This window comes from Podarcis melisellensis (genome assembly GCF_964234715.1).
Source record: "Podarcis melisellensis genome assembly, chromosome: 4".
In the NCBI taxonomy this organism is placed as follows: domain Eukaryota; kingdom Metazoa; phylum Chordata; class Lepidosauria; order Squamata; family Lacertidae; genus Podarcis; species Podarcis melisellensis.
The window spans coordinates 36685484-36713102 of record NC_138531.1 but is presented as its reverse complement, the minus strand read 5'-3'; the positions used below and the strand labels follow the sequence as shown (position 1 = coordinate 36713102).

The 27619-nt window shown below is 40.6% G+C and overlaps 1 protein-coding gene across 2 annotated transcripts in view; it reads right to left on the bottom strand.

Moving 5' to 3' along the window:
- Nucleotides 1-14437: 14437 nt before the first annotated feature.
- The window catches only part of STS (steroid sulfatase), a 90629-nt gene continuing 77447 nt past the window's right edge, over nucleotides 14438-27619 (bottom strand). For both annotated transcript variants that reach the window (XM_081907624.1, XM_081907623.1), the window contains exon 10: nucleotides 14438-15527. In XM_081907624.1, the coding sequence (XP_081763750.1) occupies nucleotides 15148-15527 (380 nt within the window). In that variant the 3' untranslated portion in view covers nucleotides 14438-15147. The remainder of the gene's footprint in view (nucleotides 15528-27619) is intronic.

Genomic DNA, 27619 nt, shown 5'->3' with positions numbered 1-27619 from the left:
CACATATTTTGAGCATATTATTTCAAGGCTCCCATCTTGCAGGTTCTCCATCTGCATTTACTATCTTTAGGATTGATTAGTGAGGAAAGCAGCCAGTTTATGTGGTTAATTAGGGCTAAATGGTCCTTCCAGCATCATTTATCTGGGTCAGGTTGCAACCTCAAAGCCACAGTGCTATCCCTTGTTAAATTCACTGTCCTCTGCAATGAAAATAATGCAGGCAATGTAAAAATACGACACGTGATGTTATTGCTCCTCTGTGCCAGCTTTTAGAATTATGCAGGGTGTCCCCCCTTCCCTGGTGAATGTAAGTTATGTGCCAGAACTGACTTCAGCTTATAAATATAGATGAACTCTTGACACAATAGACACTAATGTGGACTAATATAAATAGAATTTCATTCTAGTTCTTTTTTTTAATAAATGAAATGGATTTTACCTCTTCTTGAGTAAATGCAGGGGAAAGGCTCTACAGTGATTACAATACAAACTCTTGTTTAATCCAGCTATCCCAGCTAAAATCATGGTCTGTATTCACATAATTTAAAAAAAGATGTCACAGGGAAGCTTTATTTATTTTTGCAAGGATTATACCTCACCTTTCTGAGCACAAGTCCTCCCAGAATAGTCTCAACTGCAGTTTTTTTAAAAACCAACCAACCAATACACCTATAAATATATAGACCAGTTAAATATCAGATTACACAAAAGCAGCAATGATTTGGGGGGAAGGATATGTCATCATGAACCATTATGAACCATAGCGTTGTCTTAGCAATGTACAATGTTTGTGTGGCCATTATAAATTAGCCATTTTCTATATCACGGGTGGCCAATGTGTGGGGTGTGTGTGTGGTTGTGGTTCCAGATCTACTGCTACTCTAGCATGCACTCAATTAACTTATGCAGTCCATTGTGTCTTGAACTGGTTGTGCCTCTAGCCTAGGGAGAAGACAAACAGTAGACTTGTGCAAGGATTTTTTTTTCTTGGAGTGCTACACATTTTTCATAATATTCATTTTGTTATTAATTTACTAAAGCCTCATTTATTTTATTATTCATTTATTCATTCATTCACTGACACTGCATTCATTCTGGTACTTCCATTTGTCTTACTTTCACAGTTTTCTGGCTGTCATGTGCAACAGTGTTGGCAAAAGAAGGCAATGTATTACCTTATTTATTTATTTAGACATATATATACCATTTAATTGCAGTCATCTCGAAGCAAAGTAACAGCTCCAGTCTATAACTGGGTGGTGGATTCTCAACAGCACAGTTTTTCTCCCGAATGCCCCAGAAATGGTGTTTGCCAGAAAAAAGATGTCTGATCAATATTACCAAGTACCCTATGCCACAGAATACCACTAGGTGTGAGGCATTTCAGATCAAAAACGGCAGCCACCACAAAAATGGTGACTGCTAGTGGGACTAACATATTTCCTCAACAAAATGCCACAGAACAATGAAAGGTCCATTTTTATTATGGGGGAAGAGGATGGCAGCCACCAGAAATGGCTGCCAAAGTTAGAAATGGCTACCAAAGTTAGTATTATTACTGCTACCGAAATAAGGGAAGTCCTTCAATTCTTAAATTGTATGATTGGAAATCCTTGACAGAAGTCCCATATTATTCCTTAATTCTTCCCTGCATTCATTTTGGAATGGACAGAAATGAAACTGTGAGCACATCTATACAAAGGTGTGCAATACCTTAGAGTAGGTACTGTATGTAGTACAGGTTTCACTTTACATCATAGCTCTAGATCAGGGGTCAGCAACCTTTTTCAGCCGTGGGCCAGTCCACCATCTCTCAGACCATGTGGTGGGCTGGACTATATTTTGAAAAAAATAATGAAAGAATTCCTATGCCCCACAAATAACCCAGAGATGAATTTTAAATAAAATCACAGATTCTACTCATGTAAAAACACACTGATTCCCAGACTATCTGTGGGCAGGATTGAGAAGGTGATTGGGCCGGATCCGGCCCCTGGGCCTTAGGTTGCCTACCCCTGCTCTAGATCTTCTGCAGGGGATGCCATGAATGTGACACTCTCACTGCCTATGACATCAGTGCCACATGGTGTTCATGGATGGGGCTTACATGTTTTAAGAGATCAGGATGCTAGCCAGCTATAGCCTTATATCCTTGAAATGTAACACGGAAAAATGTTCTGGATCTTACTTCTCATGCTTAATTACCAAATTCTATAAATATTCTATTGTAATGCGCTAACAAACGTCGTCTTCATTTTTTTGGCAGTTCTTCAACGATCCTCCATAATGTTCTCAGTAACATGGAAGGCAACAACAAGCATAACAAACCGCAAACAAGAGTTGTGAATTTGTGGCTTGTACAAGAAGATAATGAAGAGTTGTGCCTGGGATGTCACAGCAGATACTACTTGCATCTCTCTCCTCACCCTGACTTCCGCTTTGCTTTTTCAATAAATCTAGATCATCTTCTGCGTACAGAAGTCCGTATGGCTTGGCTTATATTTTATTCTAAGTTGTCTCTCTTCATTCATATAGATATATGTTTTCTTCCTTGTTTGTTGAGGTCTCTGGCCATTTTGGGGGGTATTTTTATCTTCCTGGTGTTGATGTCCTTATCTTTCCACCATAAAGTCAAATATGCTTTATTTTCATGGAACAAGGATTTATTCTGATGGTGGCAAATGCTCATCTTAGCAAGTTTCTAACTGTGTATATAGAAGAATGTCTTTTCATTTTTTATTTCACCCTTTGTTTTCCTAGGGTGATTTGTTTCAATGAGCTGGCACTCCTTTTTCTTACTCTCCTTTTGAAAGCACTTTTTTGTGTACAGGTAGAGTACTGATTGGCAGTGCCATCCCTTAGACTGTTTGCGAGGAAGGAGGCAGATAGTTGGGGGGTGGGAGTCTGACTGAGGGTGAACTGGTGATAGTGGGACAGCAACTGCTTATAAGACTTCCTTGGGCAAGGGGTGGCATTGCTAGAAACACCTCTCCTGTTGTGTTGCTTTAACAATTTTCTCTAAGTCCTGACTTGCTCCCTGGATCTCAGTGACAAACAGTGCATCTTTTTTAAAAGCACTGGTGACAAATATGTTGTTTCCTTTACCTCTGAAAATACTAAAATAAAACTGAAGACCAACCTAGCACCACATCCTGTTCTTATACTAGTCAGCCAGCTACAAATAGGGAGCCCAGCTGCAGCACTCTACCCAATTGGGATTTCCAGCAACTGGTATTCAGAAAAATTCTGCCTCCAACAGTGGATGCAGAAAATAGCCATTATGGCTAGTAGCCAGCTTTATCCTCCATGGATTTGTATAACAACAACAACAACAACAACAACAATTTCTTATTTATACCCCGCTTCCCCAGCCACTCTGGGCGGCTTCCAACAAAATATTAAAATACAGTAACGCATCAAACATTAAAAGCTTCCCTAAACAGGGCTGCCTTCAGATGTCTTCTAAAAGTCAGGTAGTTGTTGTTCTTTTTGACATCTGATGGGAGGGCGTTCCACAGGGTGGATGCCAATACCTACAAGGCCCTCTGCCTGGTTCCATGTAACTTGGCTTCTCGCAGTGAGGGAACCGCCAGAAGGCCCTCTGCGCTGGACCTCAGTGTCAGGGTAGAACGATGGGGGTGCTCTTTTAAAACGAAGTAGCAAATAATTAAATAAATACAGGGGTTGGATTTGGCAATGCGAAACTGACACTCAGGTTTTTTGTATCTGGAGCTACTTACTCGTATCAGACAGTCAGCTATATAAATTATATCTTGGTGATAGTTTCAGTCAGGTTTCATCACTTTCCCCTTACAATAAGCTATTCCTTCCCTGAGGCCTCCTTTCTAAGCAATGCATAGAGTGCTTTTTCTGATAGTAATCCTGATTTCGACTCCCCCTACACTTAGTCCTACAGAGTAGACCGACTCAGGCATCGCATTGAAACAGCAATTCTAGAAGTAGAAATCTTTTATGTTTCTGAATCCCTGCTTACAACATAATGTCTAAATTGCAGGCAGCTGGATCTTCTTACAGACCACTCAAGATCTATTGATCTGTTCACTTTGCACCTCTTGTTTTGACCTCAGAGTGGCTCATTACATTCATAAAGAACAACAGATCCGTTAAAAATCCTGACATTTTAAAAATAAAACCATCAAAGAAACAGAGGTGCCAGGGCAAATTGGATCAAGAAGTTAGACATTCTGAATGTTAAGAGGTACAGATAAATAAATGGCTGAAACAAATAAATAAGGTGTTTTCTTTGCACCATTTCCTGATTTTAATTCCCAGAAGTTGCTCTTTGCTCTGTCAAGCCCAGCTCTACCATAAAGGGAAAAGTGAAGCAGCCACTTCAGGCATTGGATACGAGAGGGTTGAGAGCAGCAGCAAGGGGTTTGAGGACAAAGATTGGTTTGCCAATGCAGCCTACTCTGTACTAGCCTACCAACCTCAGGTACAATGGATATTCTCCTGACACCAGTGTTGAATTTGATTGAAGTGAAATTCCACTCTTGGTATAGGTAGCTTTTATACATGTGCCCTAAGGGGGCTAGATCTTGTTTTTTAGGCAGGTGAGCTATTGAGAAAAGCATATAGCCTCCTTGTGGGTATATCTGTTTCTGTTCTGCATGAGGCAAAATTAATATGGATCATTACTTTCAGTTGTGAAAAGTACAGAGGAAATTTTTTTTTAGAAACCAGGCTGCTCGAACCTCAGTCTGCACCACATTGCCTCTCCTATGCCTTGTGCTTTTACCTTAGTTTTTTTAAAAACAACAACAACCCAACCCTATTAATTGCAAACCACAGACACACACACACTCCCAACAACAACAAACCCACCCCCACAAAACAGACAACAAATACAAAGAAAAATGACTGTTTGATTTGTGATTGCTGATTGTCTGGGGGTAGCAATAAAGTGGAAAGCAAAATATGCTATAAGTCAAGTATGTGCTTATTTGCTTGACATATCAAAAATTTAATGCCACAGATTTAACAGAAATATATGAGACCAATTTAGCCAGCCCTAAAGAGGAAAAGACACACTAAAATATTGTAAAACAAATCCTGTTGTACTATGTCAAGTGAAAATAAATATTCAATCTTAGACTCACTTTCTTGGGAGCAAATTCCATTGAATCCAATGGGCCCTCCTTCTGAGTAGACATGATTAAGATTCAGTATTAACTGCTCACTAAAATTCAGTTGAAATGTTTGTTTTTGATGGCTTGAAGTTATTATATGGTGGCATCAATCTAAGGTACACCCCCACATACTTGAGTAAAGATTGGAGAGAGACTGATTGGAAGTTGTAATGTACTGAATGAAAGACACAGAATTCTGAGTTTCATACTTGACTTTCAAGAAGGTACATTGATGGGCTCTAAGCACATGCATTCTGTTTTTCTGACCCCTTTTTAGGTACAAGTTCAACAGATGCTGATTCAAAGTATAGTTCACTGTCTGTCAGATGTTCTAATGCTTCTCCATGCTCACAACTTGTATATTAATATAAAACATGCCTATTTCATAAAATGAAGCATTTGCATGCACATGCACAGCAGAAGAACCAGAAGAACCAGTTTTAAAAAACCATTAAAAATGGATGATTGTTCAGTGAGGTTGATTCTGGATTAAGGACCTTCCTATAGCATGCATTAAATAGGTGTGACCCACCAGGATCATCACAGTGGGGATTGCTATGGCCCATCAACCCCTGTGTGGGCATCCAGACAAAAGCTTCTTCCTTCTAGACCCCTTTAGCAGGATAACCCATTCTTTGGGAGGTTTGAGACTTCTGGGTCCCTCCCCACTGCCTTGTCTAAATCCATCCCAATGCTTTGTCCACCAACCGAGCTGCCAAGACCTCATGTGCTCATTATTTATGGGAAATCTCCAGTCAGCTTCGTTCTCAAAGTTCATTCACAAAGACACCACCACCATCTCCTGTGATTGGCTAAAGCTGCATGGTGGCCCCATAATCCCTAGGGCCAGCATAGGAGGACATGATACCCCCCCTCACCATTTGAATCCCTTGACCGGCCCTGGTGGCAAGTCTCACCATACCACAATAGCCACTTCCTTGAGAGAACATAAGTGGTCTTTTGAATGTATAAAGTAGTTTCTGGGTGCTCAAACCTCTTCACAAATATTTTCTTAGTCATCCTTACAACAATATCACTGTGTTCTGCTGTGTGAGGGCCTCCAGTATCCATCGCCTTATTAGGAGGTCTTTTCTGTGAAATATAGGTATCAGGCCTTTAGGGTTGTGGCACCTACCCCTTGGAATTCCTTCCCATTCAACATTAGACAGGCACCAACTCAGTTTTCTTTTCAGCGTCTAATGAAGACTTTTATCTTCCATCATTAAATCAAATTATCATAGTGGATGACATCTATATTTTACTTTACCACAAGCATAGAGACTCTGAGCCCTAAAATAGAAATGTGAAATGAGTCCTTGGGTTTTGTCACAGCACATCTAGTCGATGGCTGAAAACATAAATCTCCCTTTCTATGATAAGAATAAAAAATTAAAATAGTCAGCTAAGGAACAAAATGTCTGTTTGCATGGATGAATGGATGGCATCACTACGACTCCTGTTTATAATTAATGTTAACAGCTAATGTAAATTTGAAAAGATCTTAATTTACTACTGGCCAAACTCTATTCTGTCTGAAATAACTCATCTTAGTACCCCAATTAAAATGTTGGCATACTGAATGATTAGAATGACCTTAAAAACAAATTGCTTGACCTACTTAATTGCAGCCCTTCTTTAAAATTCTGTCAATAATATCTTCTATAATGATTTCAAAGGCACATGAGCTAGTATAATTTCTTAGATCCTTAAGCAGCTAAGCACAACAAATTTACTCTATGCTAGTGCCACTGAAGTTAATAATACTATGAGTATTTGAATAGTGGGTTGAGTCCTTTCTGTTCCACCATGCCAGGTTCTGCCAATATATTCTGGTGTGTTTATCTTCTTCTCCATAAACAGTATTTTGAACATATCATACTGGGAAAGTCCTCGATTTCTTATTCAGAGATATAGCACATTTATTTGTCAAGTTGCTGCCACTTACATTCTTCAAAATGTATCTGACAGTCATCTTGTTAGTGCAAAGAGTTATGTCTTGCTCTTCTCTCCCTGTGCAACCCGAATCTCTTCTGGGAGTTCCCTCAACACTCTGGAGCAGATTGTGGGCAGTGGGGAGAGCTCATGGGGCATGTGGAGAGAGAAAAGGAAGAGGAAGTCCCATTGGGTAGACAGAAGTCCCTACAGTAAAGGGACAACTCTGTTGGATAAAAACCCATTGTTTATTTCAATTGCAACATGGCCAAAATGGAGAAGAGATTATCCATTTCTCCAGTGAATACTCATGCAAGCAGAATGAGTTGATCCTATGAAAGGCCTCACTCCCCGATGGTCCTTTAATTCTACAAGCATTAATTTCCCCATTTGAGCTCTCCACTTCAAAAGGATGGCCAGATAAACACTGACTGTGGAGCTAAAGGCCACATTGAGGGGTGCACATGCACAGGGACAACTGTAAACCATGTTCCTTTATCATTGTGCAGCAGATACTGAAGCTTCCAAGACCTAACCCTCAGGGATAGCATTGCTATGCCTAGACCAGAGGCATCTCTTTGTGAATCTCTTTGTGCTGCTGGCTACAAATCCCATCATCCCTGATGACTGGCCATGTTTCCAGTGGAAGTACAACAACGTTGGGTGGATTACAGGTTCCTCATCTCTGCTAGGGTTTAAGAAGAAGAGGAGTTTGGACTTGATATCCCACCTTTCACTCCCCTCAAGGAGTCTCAAAGCAGTTAACAATCTCCTTTCCCCTCCTCCCCCACAATAAACACTCTGTGAGGTGAGTGAGGCTGAGAGACTTCAGAGAAGTGTGACTAGCCCAAGGTCACCCAGCATTTAAGAGTCTCCAGACTATAAAATTTAAGGTATGGATGTTCAATCAGTTTAGTCCAAATTACTTCACAGGAAACTAATAAGAACAGATACAGCCAGAAAACAAAACTGGAGAAGGAAAGTCTAGGACAACTTGTGTTATGTTTTCATTCATTAGGATGTCAAATACTATTACTGTTCCAATTTTATATAGTGAAGGCCCGATGAGTGTATTTCCACTCTTCCCCTCATGTAATGGTATTTGTGGGGGAACACTTTAACAAATTATGCATATTTCTTCATATTATTTCTTATGAAGATGAACAGTCACCTGAAGTTGCTTTTTTCAATATAATTTGGTTGTTGATACATTGAGGTTTTGTGCCTGGAAGTAAAAGAACTATCCAGGATATATATGCATCTCTATCTATCTATCTATCTATCATGTATCATCTATCTATCATCTATCTATCTATATCTTTCTATCTATCTATCTATCTATCATCTATCTATCTATCATCTATCTATCATCTATCTATATCTATCATCTATCTATCTATCTATCTATCTATCTATCTATCATCTATCTATCTATCTATCTATCTATCTATCTATCATCTATCTATCTATCTATCATCTATCTATCATCTATCTATCTCTATCTATCTATCTATCTATCATCTATCTATCTATCTATCTATCTATCTATCATCTATCTATCTATCATCTATCTATCTATCATCTATCTATCTATCTATCTATCTATCTATCATCTATCTATGGTATAGAACCCTTGTATATTCCAATATTCCAGCAATTGTTGATTTAAACAGTGAAGTGAGGGGAACGAAATATAATTTGCTGCTTGCACAGTTCACATGAAAGCAGTTGTTTGGTCTTTGGGGAAACACTTTTGTCACTGTCATGAATTTCCAGAGAGGGCAGGATGCCATCTAGCTTCCAGGGACGCCTGCTCATGACAGCATCTCATTGAAAGATAATCAAAGAGGGTTGCCGTTCAGCTGCATAAATCTCAGCGCCTCAGAAAGGATCACCATTCATTTTTAGCAATCATCAGAATGAAGACGGCTGGAACACCGAGATGGTCCTTCGGCAAAGTAATATGTCTCTTAAAAGCCCAGTGAATGATGAGATGACAATGAATTGCTGCACTTTTCATATGTAGCTGACAGAGGGGTGCTATGGCCTGGATTTCCTTTTCCTAACCATCTCTCTGGAGCTTAAACACTTACATGGACAAGGGCATTTATCAAATGTTCCCAACATGTTATCTAAGATCGACTCTTGCAGACTCTTGCCAAGTAGCAATAGATTGTGTTCGTTTTCTTAGCCTCCATTAGAATTCTTCCTTTTCTAAAAATGAAAAGGAACTGCTGAAGACATAAATATTTGCATATCAAAAACCCTTAGAATAACCATTTTATTCACATCAAACCAGGCAACACATATGCAAACATACACATACTTTTAAAAATTTGGATTTATTCAACAGTGGCAAAGCATGAAACCAGTTATCGTTATTCTATTTGACTAATTAATATTTAATTTATTTCTTCCCTTCTTCTTTCCATGTTGAATATGTCACCACAGCACAAATCCACACCTTGCTCTTTAAAATATTGATATTGTGTTTTGCATTTGCTTTATTGTCTAGTGCTTGGTAATACTTGTCTTATATTAGTATGTCGGCACAAGGGAGGGCATTAGATATAGAACGTTTTGAATTATTTGAGTGTATGGAATAAAAATCATTCCAATAAAATGGCAATTAAATTTATTTTATAAGTTTGCATTTCACAAGATGAGAAAAAAAGTATTTATAATAGCAATGAAGAAGAAATTGAGGTTTTTGATGAATATTATTTAGTCACCTTGAGTGATATCTAACTAAGTCGTACTTGGAATAACTTAAATCAATTGATTTCAATGGCCCTGCTGTATGGCTAAGTTTGGTTCTCACCCATTATTTATTTGCTTACAAAGTTATACGTGGAAAAAGAAATGTCACTTGGTTGGCTGCATAAGCTCATTGTAGAAGTGGTTGCAGTCCTCTACAGAAAAAAGCAACAACTTCATCCAAATTCCCATGACCATGATTACCCTTTAGAAGAAGCAGGACTCTTCAGCCTATATTATTATTATTATTATTATTATTATTATTATTACCCCACCCATTTGGCTGGGTTTCCCCAGCCACTCTGGGTGGCTCCCAACCGAATATTAAAAACATGATACAGCATTAAACATTAAAAACTTCCCTAAACAGGGCTGCTTTCAGATGTCTTCGAAAACTAAGAGAGTTGTTTATTTCCTTGACTTCTGATGGGAGGGCATTCCACAGGGTGGGCACCACTACCGAAAAGTCCCTCTGCCTGGTTCCCTGTAACCTCACTTCTCACAGTGAGGGAACCACTAGAAGACCCTCGGAGCTGGACCTCAGTGTCTGAAGCATGGGGGTGGAGATGCTCCTTCAGGTATACAGGACCGAAGCCTTTTAGGGCTTTAAAGGTCAGCACTATCATGGTTCTCTCAGCATAACAAGAATTTCTTTCTTCTTGGCTTAGAATCTCTAGCATGGAGCTGGGAAGACTATTCAGGACAGGGTGCTGCAGAGGCCTCTGAAAACAATGCTTAAGAAATGCTATTCCATGTAGGATGTCAGGAAGACCACAGGGAAAATCCACAAAATGTTTGTTTTTTGCTTCAAGAAGTGCAAGTGGGTTTTCCAAAGAATAAAGCTTTTGTTGTTGTTTAGTTTTGTTGGATGTAAGCACAATAAGCTAAGAAGGTGCACAATGCCTTTTCTAAACACCTACTGCATCTATAGACATATAACAGCAGGAAAGCACTTACAATTCTGGCAAGAAGAGAAAACAAACATCAAGGCTCCATGTAGTCAATGGATCCTGTGATTAAATAAAGCATTCAAGCAAGCCGAATGGTCGTCACCTATGTTTCAATAGCAATATATAAAAAGACTGAATTGGTTATCCCAGAATTATTTTGTGATATTATACATACCTGCCTGGTATGCATCTGGAACAACAAGGGTTTAAGTCAGAGCTTTCCAAACTTTTCATGTTGGTGCCACACTTTTTAGACATGCATAATTTCGCGACACAGTAATTCAGTTTTCCTAGCAAACCAGAGGTTAAACAAACCCCTTTCCAGCCCCAGGAGGAGCTGGACACTTACACCCTGTAGCTGACACACTAACGTGTCATGACACACAGTTTGGAAAGCCTTGGTTTAGGTTAAGGCAGTGGTTCTCAAAAGTGTGACACACCACACTGATGTGGTGGGAGAGGATGACAAGTGTGGTGGGATGATTCAAGGACAATCAAAGAAACATTTAAACATTCCAGTATAGTATAGTATAGTATAGTATAGTAAGTATAGTATGGTATGGTACACAGGTGGTGCTGTGGTCTAAACCACTGAGCCTCTTGGGCTTGCTGATTAGAAGGTTGGCAGTTCGAATCCATGCAACAGGGTGAGCTCCCGTTGCTCTGTCCCAACCTAGCAGTTCAAAAGCATACCAGTGCAAGTAGATAAATAGATACTGCTGTGGCAGGAAGGTAATTGGCATTTCCAAGTGCTCTGGTTTCTGTCACGGTGTTCCATTGTGCCTGAAGCAGTTTAGTCATGCTGGCCACATGACCCAGAAAGCTGTCTATGGACAAACACTGGCTCCCTCGGCCTGAAAGCAGAAATAAGTGCTGCCCTTGACAGTCGCCTTTGACTGGACTTAACTGTCCAGGGGTCCTTTACTGGTATGGTATGGTATGGTATGGTAGAGAGAAGGGGGCAGTATCCATGAATTCTACAATTCTCCATATTGTTTTGAACAGGGATTTTCAACACTGACAAAACATGCAAGATCAGAAAAAAGAAAGGCTTCTTTGTGTTGATGAAGAAATGAGAATATGTTTGTCTCAAATCAGACCAAATATACATGAGATTAAACAGCAAAAGTCAGCTCTTCGAGCTTGTATACATACTTAAGGTATAAATGTAAGAGACTCATTTATAATTATATCTTGGGAATGATTCATGTTCTCATGTAGCTGCATTGCTTTCTGTTTTTTTATGGATGTCCCATGAGAAAACTATAAAGTAGTTGTGTGCACAGTAGAAAAAAAGCTTGAGAACCACTGGGTTAAAGGATAAGGGATACTACACAAGGGCAAAAATGCACTGGGTTTTCGACGAGCAACATGGCCTCTGTATATAACACTGTTTACTAGAAGCCTAAAGGCACAGATTTGTAGCCAGAGCAAGCACAAGACACAAGTATGTGGGGATGAACTAGGCCCGTGGTTTATTAAATACAGATCTCAGCAAAGGTTTAGGCTATGAAGGAGCAGCAGTGACTCTGCTCAACTTGGATGAGCCACTTACCTGCATCAAACCCCTTACCAGCCTCACTCTCTTAGGCCGTTTTGCTCTCTTTTGCAACCACTTTCTCAGCTATTACTTCCTTTCTTTTCTCCTATCCTCTCCCATCCTTTATCTTGGATAAGAACAACTCATCCAATAGCAACCTGTTGTCTACCATGATATTTCTCTGTAAACTATTAAGAGAGGCTTCATAATCACAGCATCTGTCAAATTATTATGATATGGCCATTATTTAATTTCAACAAAATGAGCAGTTTTACGTTTAGACTTTTAAAATAAGTGCTTATTAATTTTGCCTTTCCCTTAGGCTGAATTCCTAGGTGCACTCTTTGGGAGCAAGTTCCACTGAACTCCATAGCACTTACTTCTGAGTAGCTATGCACTGGCCATGTCCTGAGAATTTCATTTCCAAAAGCCACTGAATATGACCCAATAGTTTGAATAATTTACATTAGTTAGGTAAGATATTTACAAATAGCTATGTGTTTTGGCACTCTGCACTACAAAATAATTAAAATGCCTCGTGTTGTAACATAAAGTGCTTCAGTATTATTATAACGCTGTTCAGAGATGATTGTGAATAATTAATATTATCAGCCATTCTCCAACAGCGCCAATCATCTAATGAGATATTATTGATCCTAGTCATAAGTTGATGCTTTCCCTTATTTTGTTTTCAAACTGTGAAGGAAGTACATATGTTCATTTTCAAGTTACAAAGCCAACCCTAAAATTAGGTAGAATGAGGTGGCCACCTTCGGGGGCAAATCCTGGGTGGTGGGTCTATGTGTGCCACACAGCCTGCCCTGCTCACCCTAAACTGTCCTGTTGCCTTCAAGTTCAGTGAAGGATGCTCTCCACTTTCATCACTGTGGAAATAAAATTCTGCTGCCTGTGTAATCAGGAATTAGGGAGATGAAGCATCTCGTCCATTGCCTCAGGTAAAAATGTTTTCTGGCAAGCCCTTGTCTTTATATAAGATGCCATTGGGTGGCGTGACACAGAAGTTAGTAGAAGGGATATGGTAACAAGGGAATAGGAAATCTGGGTGCTCACCTATGAACATCCCTTCAAGTAATTTGGCCACTACAAAGACAGTTGCATTGATCCTTTGAACCTAATGCTTGATAATAACATGTCCATTGCAGTTGATGGTCCTTAAAGGGGGCTGTGGGGAGAATGCTGTTGCACACAGGTCCTGCTTTTCAGGCTTCCCAAAGGCATCTGGTTGGCTACAGTGAAAACAGGATGCTCGACTAAATGGGCCTTGGGCCTGATTCCGCAGGCTCTTCTGATGCTGTTATATACTTGCCCAATCTTCCAGTCTCAAGATGTCCATGTAGGTAGTGCAACTGCAGTGATGTCTGAACACTCCCTTTCTTCCTAACATGTCAATGTCTTTGTCATCTGAAACCCTGAAGAACAATAATGGGTGCAAACCACTTTGTGTCATGTACTGGTATATCTGTAGCATGTGGGATGAGCTGTGTTGAAAAAGCTGTGCCGTAAAGTACACTTTGAAAAGAGGTGCTCAAGACAACACTCCCTCCCAATCGTTGGACATGATGGTTGTGTGGAGCTGTCCACACTAGCCCACAACCTCACAATGATAATGACAGACCTGGTGGTCATATGTCTGACAGTATTGTAAGATGTACATGTACATCTGTTTGCACACATAGTGCAAATATGTAGGGCCTCGTCCTGCTAGCATTGAACATGTAGCTGTGGAAGGTGCAGCTAGCAAATATCAGCATTTGGGGGCATCCACCCTCACACTTTCTATAAACACATGAAGGGGAAATACAGATGTGTCCCAAACCTAGCTTAAATGGAGGGGTGGGGTGGTAGTCAACTAGATACTTAAAATAAAAGTAATGTCTCTGTGAAGTTAGTAACCTACAAGTGTTCTGAAACTAAACTATAATATGTTTGCAGAACATGGGTATCATTTAGAGCAGGGGTCAGAAAGGCAAGGTTTACCTTGCCTGGGCCAGGTCACTCCAGTGGAGATCCCTCTGTGCCACCACCCACAATTTTCGGCATCTGCACAGACACAATTTCTGGCACCGCAGAAGCAAGTCCCCGCGCCAATTTAGCACAGCGTGCGGGGACTCACCGAGCAGGCAGCTCAGATTGGGGGCGGCTCATGGGCTGGTTAAACAACCCCTGTGGGCTGCTTGTGGCCCATGGGCCTTAGGTTGTTGACACCTGATTTAGAGCTTGCAGCATCATTGTGCATTTTTTCCCCTGAGGGCCCAACAAAAGTGTATACATTTTCAGAGTAAGAGGGGGTTTATCAGCATCTTCCTTTAATTGCCCCCACCTTCCCCTCAACCAATGTCTTGGCCATTTTAATAGGGTGGAAGCAGCAGTGCCCTGCAGCCAGTCAGCCAGGCTGCCATATATTCCTATAAGGACTTGTTGGGAATGATGCTACATCATGACATGACACCAAAGCATTGGGGATAATAAAAGATGGTGTCCCCACTGTGTTAATAATGATGCTGCTGCTTGCTCCATTCCTTGGAAACCTGCTTTTCTCTGAAGACATATACATGTTCATCAGTCCGTCTGCAAGCATCCTTGAAAATGCACGGCCTGTTTATGGAACTGTGAATCTGAGAGAGCAATATTTGCACAGCACTAGTATCACTGCACATCACTGACTATTTGAGCAAAACCACTGAGGAGGCTCAGGAAAAGCCATATCCTTACATTTTTTTTAGGTCAGAGTATGATCTGCTCCCCACCCTCATCTTGTTTATCCCTAAAGCATCGGTGTGATTGTACATTAGCGATGTCATGCTTCTGGCAATTTCTTGTTTTCTCTTGACTCATGGTCACAATAGCAAATCTGGAGGAAGGAAGAACAACAGGGCTGAAGCCAGGGCTTCCACAACATATTTTCCAGGGAAAGCTGGTTCGGAACCGCGACCAGTGACTTGTTGTGCTTGCTCACTGCCTGTTGAATGACTCGAATGATTTCATGGAAATGACTCTCAGTTTCTGGTGTCAGTGGGTTTTTTTCTTCTGGGTCCTTGGAAAGTTCAAAAAGCAACGGTGGGTCATGGTACGTGACTGATTTTCCATAGCAAAAACACACATGATTATCATGGCAGCCATTGGAATCTCCTGGACTGAAATTTGGAGTGAAAAAAAATGCTTTCCAGATAGATGTACCTGTAAGAATGGAGGAAGGGGAAAGAGAAATAACCGTAGAAGATACGTCACAAAGTTATATTCAGAAATGTGAACTATCAGAAATGAAAGAACACACACAGTAGCCATTTATAAAATTCTCTGGTGTGTGCATCTTTCACAGAAACAAACAACGATTTTCAATGTGAAGCTATGGTTTGGTTATCACCAGTTCTTGAAAATACTCAAGGGATGTGAGTGTTTTGCAGATTTTCAGTTTGACACATGAAAGCAAGCCATGTGGACTATCCATTCAACCTCCCCTTCACACCTCTTTGTGTGTTTTCGCCCTCACAACCAGTGAGAACAGGATACTGAACTAGACAGGCATTTGGTCTGAACAAGCAAGACTCTTCTTATGCTCTTATCTGCTCCCACATCACTACTCAGGAAGAACAGAAACATCTCCGTGAGAAAATCTCTCTACGGGACTGCTCAATCCTTTGAATGTGCATAGAATCTCCTTTCCACTGGACATACAGATGTCATATCCTGAGAGAACATTGTCATTGGGGATGGCAAGGGTAGGAAACAAATGGAAAGGAAAGCATTACAACCGTTTTTCTGCAGCTCAGATTTTTATCTGAGCCAATGAAGAATGAATCTGAGACCAACGATTCCTCAGATCCTCTTGGACACTTTGAACACCTTTGCCCAACCCAACCATTGATCAGTCCTCCAAGGCCCCTCTCCATGCCTCCCAACACCATATATCTTGTCACTGATAGGATGGTGTTCTGACCATCGGGGGGAGGGGGGGAGATCAAGATCGCTTTCCTCTTCTTTCCTGCTTCTGACACTTGGTAGCTGCCAGGAGTCCTCTAAAATGTTCATTTCCCCAAGAGCTACTGACACTGCTGTCAGGACTGTACGTGTGAACAGCAGGCACCAGCAGTGAAGAAGGTGAGAGGGGCTGTGGTTTCAAAACTGTTGTTTCTTTAAAAATGGGGAGGGGGAGAGAAAGTACTTGATCAAACTGGGGGGGGGGACATATTCCCCAAAACTTCTTACTCCACTTTTATTGCAAGAGATCTCTCTCACCAGCTTTAATCTCAAACTCCATTGCACTTAATCCTCTCTGCCACCCATGGTGTCTTCATAGAAATAACATGTCTACTATTCACATTTATGAATATCACATTTTAATCACAGCTTCTCCAATCTTCCCAAGTAACTGTTTTTGTGTTTCAAGATCTCCAAAGAGTAAGGTTACTTGTGTAAATTTTACAGATAGGAATCCTGCATTATACTGCTAGAGCCACAGATAATGCATGCTTATTATCTGCTAAGCATCTATAGTGTTAATATTTTTTTTCTAAATGTTTTTGTACAAAAATTATGATTCACTATGCAACACACAAAATGGGAGAGAAAAGGAAATAGGAAATTGGGAGTTCAATTGGGAGTTTCCTTCAGGTGCTCCGACCACTTGAGAGGATCTAGATGGTGACTAGAAAGAGAGTGATTACATTCCATTTATGAAACTTTGTCCCCAAATAAGTGTGCCTGGGCATCAACATTACTATCTTTTTAGCATAAGGTGAATATGGTTTTGACTTTCCAGTTAATCTATGGTTATTTTAATATGTTTTTGTTGTACCTGAGGCATTTTAGATGGATTTTTGTGTTTTGTATATTTATATCAAAAATGAAAACAAATGCATTGCTTAAGCTGTGCCTTCAACTATGTATACAACTGGGAACATCACAACACCACGTCTCCACCTTTCCCAACAGATGAAGTGGATTAAGCTGGAGCTGGTTTTAACATTAGACTTGCAAACTGCCTTCTTCTTTTTTATCAAATGAAAACGTGAGCTCAGAATACTGGCAGTGAATGTATTTCAAGAGTTAATTCCACATGAGACATTTTTCTATCATACATCATTGCTCTCAATATAAGCTATGGGAAAGTTATTCAGTGACAAGCTGACAGAGCTTGGAAATTTCTCGTTGACTCGCTCTGCACTTACACTCAATAATCAAGGTCTTGTGGGTGAGAGGGCTACAGGAGATGAGGGAACAAAAGCCCTGTGCGCAGCTCAGATATCTGAAAATGCAGAGGATCTCTGAGACTGAATTGCCTGTGCAGACAATAAATCACACTTTTAAAATCCTAAGGGGCATTAAGAAGGTTTCACTTGTTGCCTTGCTGGAACAAATGTAAGCAGCATTCTCTTCTGCCCTGCTATTCTGAAAAAGCATACTAGGCCATCGAGATAGACTATTTCCCACATATTAATTCATCTTCTTTCTTTGTTCAAGAGACTTTCAGAATAACAGGAGGTAGAGGAAATAAATGTCTATGGAGAAAAGTGTATTTTAGGTGCTGCTTTGTGCCTTTAAATTGTGCTAAGAAGGAAAACTGGGTAATTTTTGTATTCCTGCCCATGCAGACACTAAGAAGTTGATACTAGGGTGAAGCAGACAGTGGTCCAGAAACAGTGACCCCCACATGCAATGCAGCACCAAATAAATAATTGTGATTGCTTCAAAAGCAATGCTCACTTATTAGATGGTTAAGTGGGGAAGGTGGACCCTAAATCCTAAAGCGGGACGGCCAGTAAGGTCAGCTTTGACAATAGCAGTCATCTTAGGGAAGGGGTGGGGAACTGATAGTGCCCTAAGGCCGACACAGCACTGGTGCCTCTCCAACCAGCTACACAGCACCAGCTTCTTTTTCTGTCCCTGTGCAGATTTTAGTCTTGGGGTGTGTGGTGGGGGGAAGCCATATAGGAAGGTTTTTGCAAGCCTAATTGAAGTGTGGGGAAATTTTGGAGATGGGGGTCACATCTGGGAAGGGAAGGGTTAATGTCCCCCATTAAACCCTCCACTAGAAACATTCTCCCACTGTAATTAAGTTCGACAAATAGAAGGGGAAGAAATGGAGGCAGTGAGAGATTTTACTTCCTTGGGCTCCATGATCACTGCAGATGGTGACAGCAGCCATGAAATTAAAATACGCCTGATAAAAATGACAATGACAAACCTAGAAAAAAGCAATGACAAACCTAGACGGCATCTTAAAAAGCAGAGACATCACCTTGCCAACAAAGGTCCGTATCGTTAAAGCTATGGTTTTCCCAGTAGTGATGTATGGAAGTGAGAGCTGGACCATAAAGAAGGCTGATCGCCGAAGAATTGATGCTTTTGAATTATGGTGCTGGAGGAGACTCTTGAGAGTTCCATGGACTGCAAGAAGATCAAATCTATCCATTCTTAAGGAAATCAGCCCTGAGTGATCACTGAAAGGTCAAATCCTGAAGCTCAGGCTCCAGTACTTTGCCCACCTCATGAGAAGAGAAGACTCCCTGGAAAAGACCCTGATGTAGGGAAAGATGGAGGGCAGAAGGAGAAGGGGACGACAGAGGACGAGATGGTTGTACAGTGTTCTCGAAGCTACCAGCATGAGTTTGACCAAACTGCGGGAGGCAGTGGAAGACAGGAGTGCCTGGCGTGCTCTAGTCCATGGGGTCACGAAGGGTCGGACACGACTAAACAACAACAACAACAAATTAGGTTATGCCAAACAAGCCTGTTCCTTTTCAAGGAGCCGATTCTGAAGGCTCAGTCCTGTGTTACCCCCTTTATGGCAACTCAAAAGGTAAGAGTGGGGTGGGTGGGTGCTGGAGAATCCTTCACTGCATGGCAATTCATGCTGCTTCTCAACCTGTCACTTGTACTGTACTTGCTATAAGCATTAAAACATCTAGATGGTCAATGACAGAGCTATGGCAATGCATTGAAAAGTACTGTTGGGTTGGACAAGCAGTGATATTCTGAGTTTTCTCTTCTCCAGAGTTCGAACTGTCTTCAAAATCCAGACAGTTATAAACCAGGCTGAGCATGCCCGTAAGTGGAGTCAAAGGAAGCAGCAAACAATCTGTAAAGCTTTCTAAGGGATTCAAGAGGGAAGGTAAGAAGCATGCTAATAGCCCAGAGAAACTGGTTTAGGAAGGAGCTGCAGCAAAACAGCGCAAGACCTGGAGAAGGAGTGTGAGGGAGAAATAAACTTCAGCTCCACAGCAATGTCATAATGCTCCACTGCATTATGTGACTGTGAAATGCTGCTGTGATGCTTGACAACAGCAACAGAGCATTAATAGATGCCTTTCTCGTCATTATAGAAAAGTAAAATGCATTAGCTGGATGCTACTTTAGTGGAATGACCAATATAATATGCTGTCAGACACAAAGAGCTGTCAGAATTGTAATCTGTAAATTTGATGAACTGTTATAAGGCCGGTCATTAAAAGGAAGGCTGCTCTCTGTACGTCTCCCAGCTGGTATATAATCTCATTGTGTCAGAAGATCATTGCAAGGATTGAATTAATCTTCCAGCAATTAATAATCCCTTTGTTCTGGTAAATTCCTGTTAAGAGTGAGGCTTCATTAGATACTGGAATTGTTCAATGCCATTATTTAATGAAATCTGCAATCGTATTTTAACACATAGACTTCCTTCCTAGTGCGCCATTGCAGTCTGCAAAAAAAGAAATAGAAAAATGGTCTGTTTTGAAAATGGGAATAGGGCATCTCTGGCTTTCAGTAGGTTGTTCCATAAGAGTCTTAAACCAGCATGTTAAGTCAAAGACTTGGGGCTGAAGGCCCATGGCACAATTTTCATATACAACATACAGTAAAGTAGTTCCATTAGTGCAAGGACTTACGGATGTGCTATAGAGTGTCCCTTCCTCTCCTCTCTCTGAAGGCGCCATCTAGTGGGGCGGGGGACCATGCCTCCCAATTTTCAAGGAGGGGACCAGCGCCCCCATAAAATTTCATGGCGGTTGTGCACATGACATGTCAGGATGCAAGGCGTGCGTACAGCCCCAACACCCTCCATTGTGGGTACAAGCTGGCACACTTGTCTCCCTGTGTGCTCCCTAAAAGTTTTCTGTGCTTTTCCCAGAGAAAATTTGGGGAGGGTGCAGGGCTGCACAGAGAGAAGAAAGGGAGGGGAAGCTCTATGGCACAAATGGAAATCCTTGTACAAATGGAACAACTTCATTGAGCACCACCTTAAATGAATAGCTGCAAAATGACTACACAATCCTTGCCACATTACTCAGAAATAAGTCCTATTCAGTTTAATGGGGCCTACTCCCAGGCAATTGTGTTAGGACTGCAGCCTTAGGCAGACTTGCAGGAAAGAAAAAACAAAACAAAACCAGGCTTCCTCTATCCTATGGGATGTCAGCAAAATTTTCTGTGTCTATCCTATCCACTTCTCTCATCACTCATTAATAGCATTCACACATGATATTCAGCATCCAAAGATCAGCAAATGGAAAGCAGGAAAATGCCTTGCATTTGCTTGTTTGAAGTCAAAGATGGTAATAAACAGCATTAGCGTGGAGAAAAAATACATTTATTTGAGGTCTGCTAATTTTTTAAATATAACTGGCATCCACATAATTAAACTACAATTTAATTATTTTTAGGTAGGCTACTTTCCTGAAACAGAGGGAAGATGACCAGCAGTCAAACAAGACCAGAATGCATCAGGATATAAATAAGTCTTCCTCAAGGCTGAACAATTGCAATGCCTCTGATAACACAGAGCAAAGTCAATAAACTATCATATGACGGCTTTTCATGCTTGTCAAGAGAAACACATTTCCACAGAAAATAGCGTGAGAAGAAGTATGCATCAGTTGATTAGAGGAAATTTTTCTTAGACTCCATCTCAGCAGTTTGACAATATCTGCTTAACTAGAAATGCTCTCCTCTCCTTTGACAGTTATGTGATTTCACAGTTACCAAGTCAAATATCCAAAATGTATCACACAAATTCCTCCATGGGTGCTTCACGGTGGCCATTAAATGGAAAAATTAAAAAGCATAAGGAATCTTAGCTGAGCTGCATTGCCATTTGCTTTGCCTCCTTTAGCTGTTCTGACAGTTAGGGTCATGCTTGGGTTTTCTGATACTTATGCTAACTTTTTTGTTTTCTAGACAAGTTTAGGCTGAGGTCAAGGCCCAAAGCACAGATGGGTAACCTGTGGTCCCCCAGATGTTGTTGTACTACAACTCCCATAATCCCTGACTCTTTGCCATGCTGGCTGGAGCTGATGGGAGCTGGATTGCAACATTTGGAGGGCTACAGGTCCTCATCTCTCATGCAGAGGAAAACTAAAACTAATCTCCTGTGGGGTCAAGGAAAGAATTCAAAAAGAAAAGAAAACAAGAGAAGAACATGTTTCTAAGAAAAATATTGACCAGACATGCCTGTGGAGGTGGAACAAAAGGGCCCATGGGATAACCAGACATTCAGAAATAAGAAACTTCCAATTATATAAGGCTACACTGGCATAGCTCTTCACAGAACACACATACACAGAGAGAGAGATGAAAGAGTCTTTTAAGTCCAGTGCCAAACCTTCAACCATTAAATCTCTGTATACTTGTACCTTTGTTGACGAAAGCCTTGTGAGTCGAATGTTTTGGCTCCCAAATGCCACAAACCTGGAAGTGAGTGTTCCGGTTTGTGAACGTTCTTTGGAACCTGAATGTCTGGCGTGGCTTCCACGGCTACCTATGGGCTGCAGGAGCTTCCAGTCAGGAGCTTCCGCAGCCACTCGGAAGCTGCGCCTTGGTTTCTGAACGTTTTGGAAGTCGAACGCACTTCCAGAACAGATTTTGTTCGACTTCCCAGGTATTCAATTTAAAGTACAAATTGAATGTATTCAATTTAAAGTACAATAAAAATCAGTTGTAGAATGAGTGGTGCCCAGGTGTCTCAAGCAACTGAAGGTAAACATAGCAGGCACCCAAAGACTCATTTGTTTCTTGATGTGGTTGTGGTAAAGGGATATTACACAATCTCTAAATTTCTTCATTCCATAGTTTACTAACTATGCTGCTGAATGTGTATCCAGACATTCTGTAATTCAGTCAATCTTTTCTTTTAAACAATAATGTTGCACTAAAGAAGTTTATAAGGGACGCGGGTGGTGCTGTGGGTTAAACCACAGAGCCTATGACTTGCCTATCAGAAGGCCGGCGGTTCGAATCCCCGCAATGGGATGAGCTCCCGTTGCTCGGTCCCAGCTCCTGCCAACCTAGGAGTTAAAAAGCACATCAAAGTGCAAGTAGATAAATAGGTACTGCTCCAGCGGGAAGGCAAACGGCGTTTCCGTGCACTGCTCTGGTTCGCCAGAAGCAGCTTAGTCATGCTGGCCACATGACCTGGAAGCTGTATGCCGGCTCCCTTGGCCAATAAAGTGAGATGAGCGCTGCAACCCCAGAGTCAGTCACAACTGGACCTAATGGTCAGCAGTCCCTTTACCTTTACCTTTAAAGAAGTTTATATAAACATTTATGTTCATGATTTCCCTAATGTATGAATATTATTTGAAGCCATGAAAGATGCTTTCATTTTTGAACATGAGACCATTAGGAGGCAAGGCGGATGCTCTGCCATTCAGCTACAGCCTCTCCCTAACTTTTTACCATTTACCCACCCCAATAGGTTAAATGAATTGCCTGGCATTAAATGCTACTGTCCCTTTTGCAATTCTTAAGCAGCATTCAACTAAGTCAAAACAAAGAAAATTCCTTCCAGTAGCACCTTAAAGACCAACTAAGTTAGTTCTTGGTATGACAGAGACTCTCACCTAAGAGATCTACAGGAAACCTTTTTAGAACTAAAATACCCAGCAGATGAAGTTAGACAACAGATCAACAGAGCCAGACTGATACCCAGAGAGAACTTGCTGCAAGACAGACCCAAAAAAGAAAATAACAGAACACCTCTAGTCATCACATACAGCTCCCAAGTTAAAACAGTACAACGCATCATCAGAGATCTACAACCTCTCCTGGACAATGACAGTTCTCTTTCTCAAGCTCTGGGAGGAAGACCTTACATTGCCTACAGACAGCCACCCAATCTTAAACAACTCCTAACCCACAATAATACTACAACCAGACCTAACACGGACACTGGCACCAGAGCCTGCAATAAATCCAGATGCCAACTTTGCTGCCACATACACCCGGACAACACCATTACTGGCCCCAACAACATCACACATACCATCTCGGGACTATTTAATTGCTCATCGTCTAACATTGTGTATGCCATCAAATGTCAACAGTGTCCTTCAGCTCTCTATATTGGACAAACAGGCCAGACCTTACGCCAAAGAATAAACGGACATAAATCGGACATCAGGAATCACAAGACAGAGAAACCAGTAGGAGAACACTTCAATCTCCCAGGACATTCTATACAAGATCTCAAAGTAGCTGTTTTACTACAAAGGAATTTCAGAAATAGACTGGAAAGAGAAGCTGCTGAATTGCAATTTATCACCAAACTTAAAACCATGGAGAGACCTGGTCTGAACAAAGACCTTGGATTCTTATCTCATTATACATGACAAAGCCATTTTTCACCTTCTCACCCCTTGCTTTTTCCTGTAGACCTATTGCAGTCGTTAAGAGTCGTCAACAGGCTCATCACAGCTATCTGCCAATCACCCATTCCCACCACCTTCTGAGTAATACCCCTCCCCACCTTCTCACTATATAGAAGGGTCTGGAAACTTCTGTTTCAGTGTATCTGAAGAAGTGTGCATGCACACGAAAGCTCATACCAAGAACTAACTTAGTTGGTCTTTAAGGTGCTACTGGGAGGAAATTTTTTTGTTTTGACTATGGCAGACTAACACGGCTACCTATCTGTAACATTCAACTAAGTGTTACTCAGAGTAGACCCACTGACATGAATGGACCTAACTTAGTCACGATTGTTAATTTCAATGGGTCTATACTGATTGAAACTTAGTTGAACCTGACACTCTCAACAAAACCCAAACCAAAAATGAAAATTTGCATGCAAGAATCCATTCCTTGGACAGCCTTCACTGCCCCCATTCTCCGCCGTCTATTATGTTCTACTAGTTTATTAAAATTATGCATGTAAATAAAGTACACTATACATTTTCTAAGGGTTACAGAACTGGAACACACTACTATTTTCTTGGTAAATCCCACTTGCAGTTCTCACACTACATTGCCTAGTCCTCTGCCTTGATGGATGGAGATTTCTAATAAAGCTTTCAGGTTACTATATTTCTTTTCCTTTTATTATGGAAGACAGTGGTGCTTACATTTTATTGGCAGAGGTCTTTCATTTCACTTTAATCTTATAAATGCTCAAAGTGGACTTCCTCATCTCCATGAATTCCTGCAGCACTTTTAGAAAAACCCACCCGGCCAATTTAGCAACTAAAAGCCATTTGGTTAATTTAGTATCTTGTAAGTTCCAAATTAGTAGATTTGAGAAGCAAGGCTTGGGAAGAATTTATAGGTTTAACTAAAACTCTGTTTAATTCAACTGTTAGACCATGGAGAAGATATTCATCTATAGTAACTCCATCCTCTGTTCACAAAAGTGGATTGTGCACAAATCTATTTTTTGAAGCAGGGGAGACTGAATTGAACAATTTTATTTTTTCCTCTTTCTAAATCTAGATTTGGTTCTCCACATTTTTTGCAGCAATTTTTTTTTTGTTTTAAAATGTACATCAAAAATCATCAGCATGTAAATTTCTCCTAACATTGATGTACATTTTGTGGCAGTTATGACAACCTGGTGGAAATAGAACAATTTTTCCAAAATCAACAGCTACATAGAACTTGTTTTTATATAGAAAAGTATTTAGGTATTAGATAAGGTTTTATAGAAAAAATATTAAATATATTTTGGAAAAGTGCATCGGATCTACTGCACTTTAAGTTTAAAAATAGTACTAATAGAGTTTATTCAGATAATTAGGGAAGAACTGTGCACAGAGCAATATGTCAGGTTAAACATATCTGTATTGGGAAAGAGGAACGAGTGGGAGATTTCCACTTGTAAATATCTGCATCTCAAATGCCTGAACTGAACTCTGCTGTTAATAAGGCGCTTGTATTTAACATACCAGCACATTGTTCCTGGGGAACTCAGAGAGGAAAGTGGTATATAAATTGTTCAAGTAATAATGTAACAATGATATAATTATTAGTGTAAAATAAATAATTTACACAGTTATTAATTATGTCTGTTGTCCCTTCTGGTTTGCAACAAACGCCTGTGAATGACTTACTTTATTTTAAACTCTATTATGTAAATCCATAATTCAACAGGCTGGACGCAGAAAGAAAGAAAAAAGATTTCACAAATATATTTTACAGTGCCAATGTTTTTCTTTTTTAAAAAATGAATTAGCCTCCTTAAAACATCTGTGTTGATATGTGATAATTCAGACCTGTCAACATTTCTCTCTCCTCACAGACATTCCTAATTTAGCTCTGGATGGTTTTAGCTCAGGTCTCAGGATGGTTTTAATTCAAACTGATGCTAGAAACAGTATTTAGTTCTAACGCACTTCCCCACTTTGTTAAACTTTAATCAATTAATTATGCTGTTTTAATTCAGAACCCATTCAGCGCCTCAGTAAATATCACTAATAAATGAATTTTAAAGCACTGCTGTATGGCTGTCATCAACAACCCTGCCAGGTTCTATATAATATGTTCCACTTTGTTTCTCCAATGTGTTAGATCCTCTTCATATTATTGAGGTACATCTCCACCTTCATTATTCTTACTTGTTTCTAATTGTTGAGAAATAGCATGGCACAGTGGGATATCTCAGGCCATTTCCAGACTACACATATTTTAAATTATAGATATGCTCTCTTGGCCATGTGGAACAGACACTGGGAAGTCTGAACACCTTCCTGGTTAGCTTCTCCAGGTCAGGGGCAAAATCAGCCTGTAGCTACCCAGGAGAAAAACATCTTCTGGAAGCTCCTTAGAGTATATCCAGATGGCAACTTTGAAGGGGAATGTGAAATTACACAGTCTGGAGTATTGCAAGTGAAACATATCTGCATTTTGTAGGTACTTCCAGGAAGTACACAACCAGATGACACATGCAAAGGCCCCTAAACAATGTGCTATCATACAGGAACAACTCACACCAACAGAAATTTTCTGCTACAAAACTTAAAAGCCAAGGGTTCTGTTGTTCTCACCCATGCAGAATATCCAGAAGTGGAATGTAAAGTCCATAGTCTTTTCCCTTTTCCTTTCTCTGGCTACATGTGGAGCTCTAACTGACACCTGAAAACCACATAAGCTCTATAGTTTGTGTGCTTCATCACCAGTGGCCCAACATCAGTGTAACAACAATCCTGTTTATCTAAAGAGCAGAGGGTTCACATGCAATTCCAATAGTTTAGGTTGTGCTATAGTGTATCCTGAGCTGGGGGAGTCGGGAGGGGAGAGAGAAGTTGCTTCTCTAAAAGAGATTAATGAAAACTGAAACAAAAAAAAGAGAGAGGCAATATCCATTCTGAGAAGCCTGTTGCTCCGTTCTGCTGTGTTGTGTAGTAATGTAAGCATAATAAATACATTTGACATTTCACATATGAAACTACTGTAGCATTCATTTGCCAGATGACAGCGAGTACAATTAACAACCTTTTGGTATATCATATGCTTAGAACATCATCTATTTTTTGTGAATCAAATGTACTGCTTCCTTGTTTCTTACTCCTGCATTTGAAGGACCAAAATATTAGACAAAGTTCAAGGAAGCAAAAGTATGCTCTAGTAACTGTGTTTTTCCTATCAAGATGAAAAGTCAGCCGGAAGGACTGAGCTGGACTAGACAGAAATGGGAAATTGTCAGCTTGCTGCAACTAGTACTACTAGCAGTTACCAGTGACTGCTGGTAATCGAAAACAGCTAACATGCCTAGCTATAGTGTATGGGCTGAATATTTCTTGGCCATACTGGCATGTGTATGTCTCTATACAATCTATACAGATTGAGGCCAAGGTACTTGAAGGACTCTCTCTCCTTCAAGGAATCTGTCATTTAAGATCAGCTGTTGTGCCCCGCTCATGTGTGCCTATGCTTCGTAAAGTACAGTTGGTGGCAATGCATGAGAAGTCTTTCTTTGTGGTGGCACCTGGTATGTCAGGTGTCTCTAATCGTTTTGGACCAGTGAAAATATTTCAAGTTTTGGCAGAAGGTTGTGAGGGAGGGAGTCCCAAAATGGCAGCCATGCA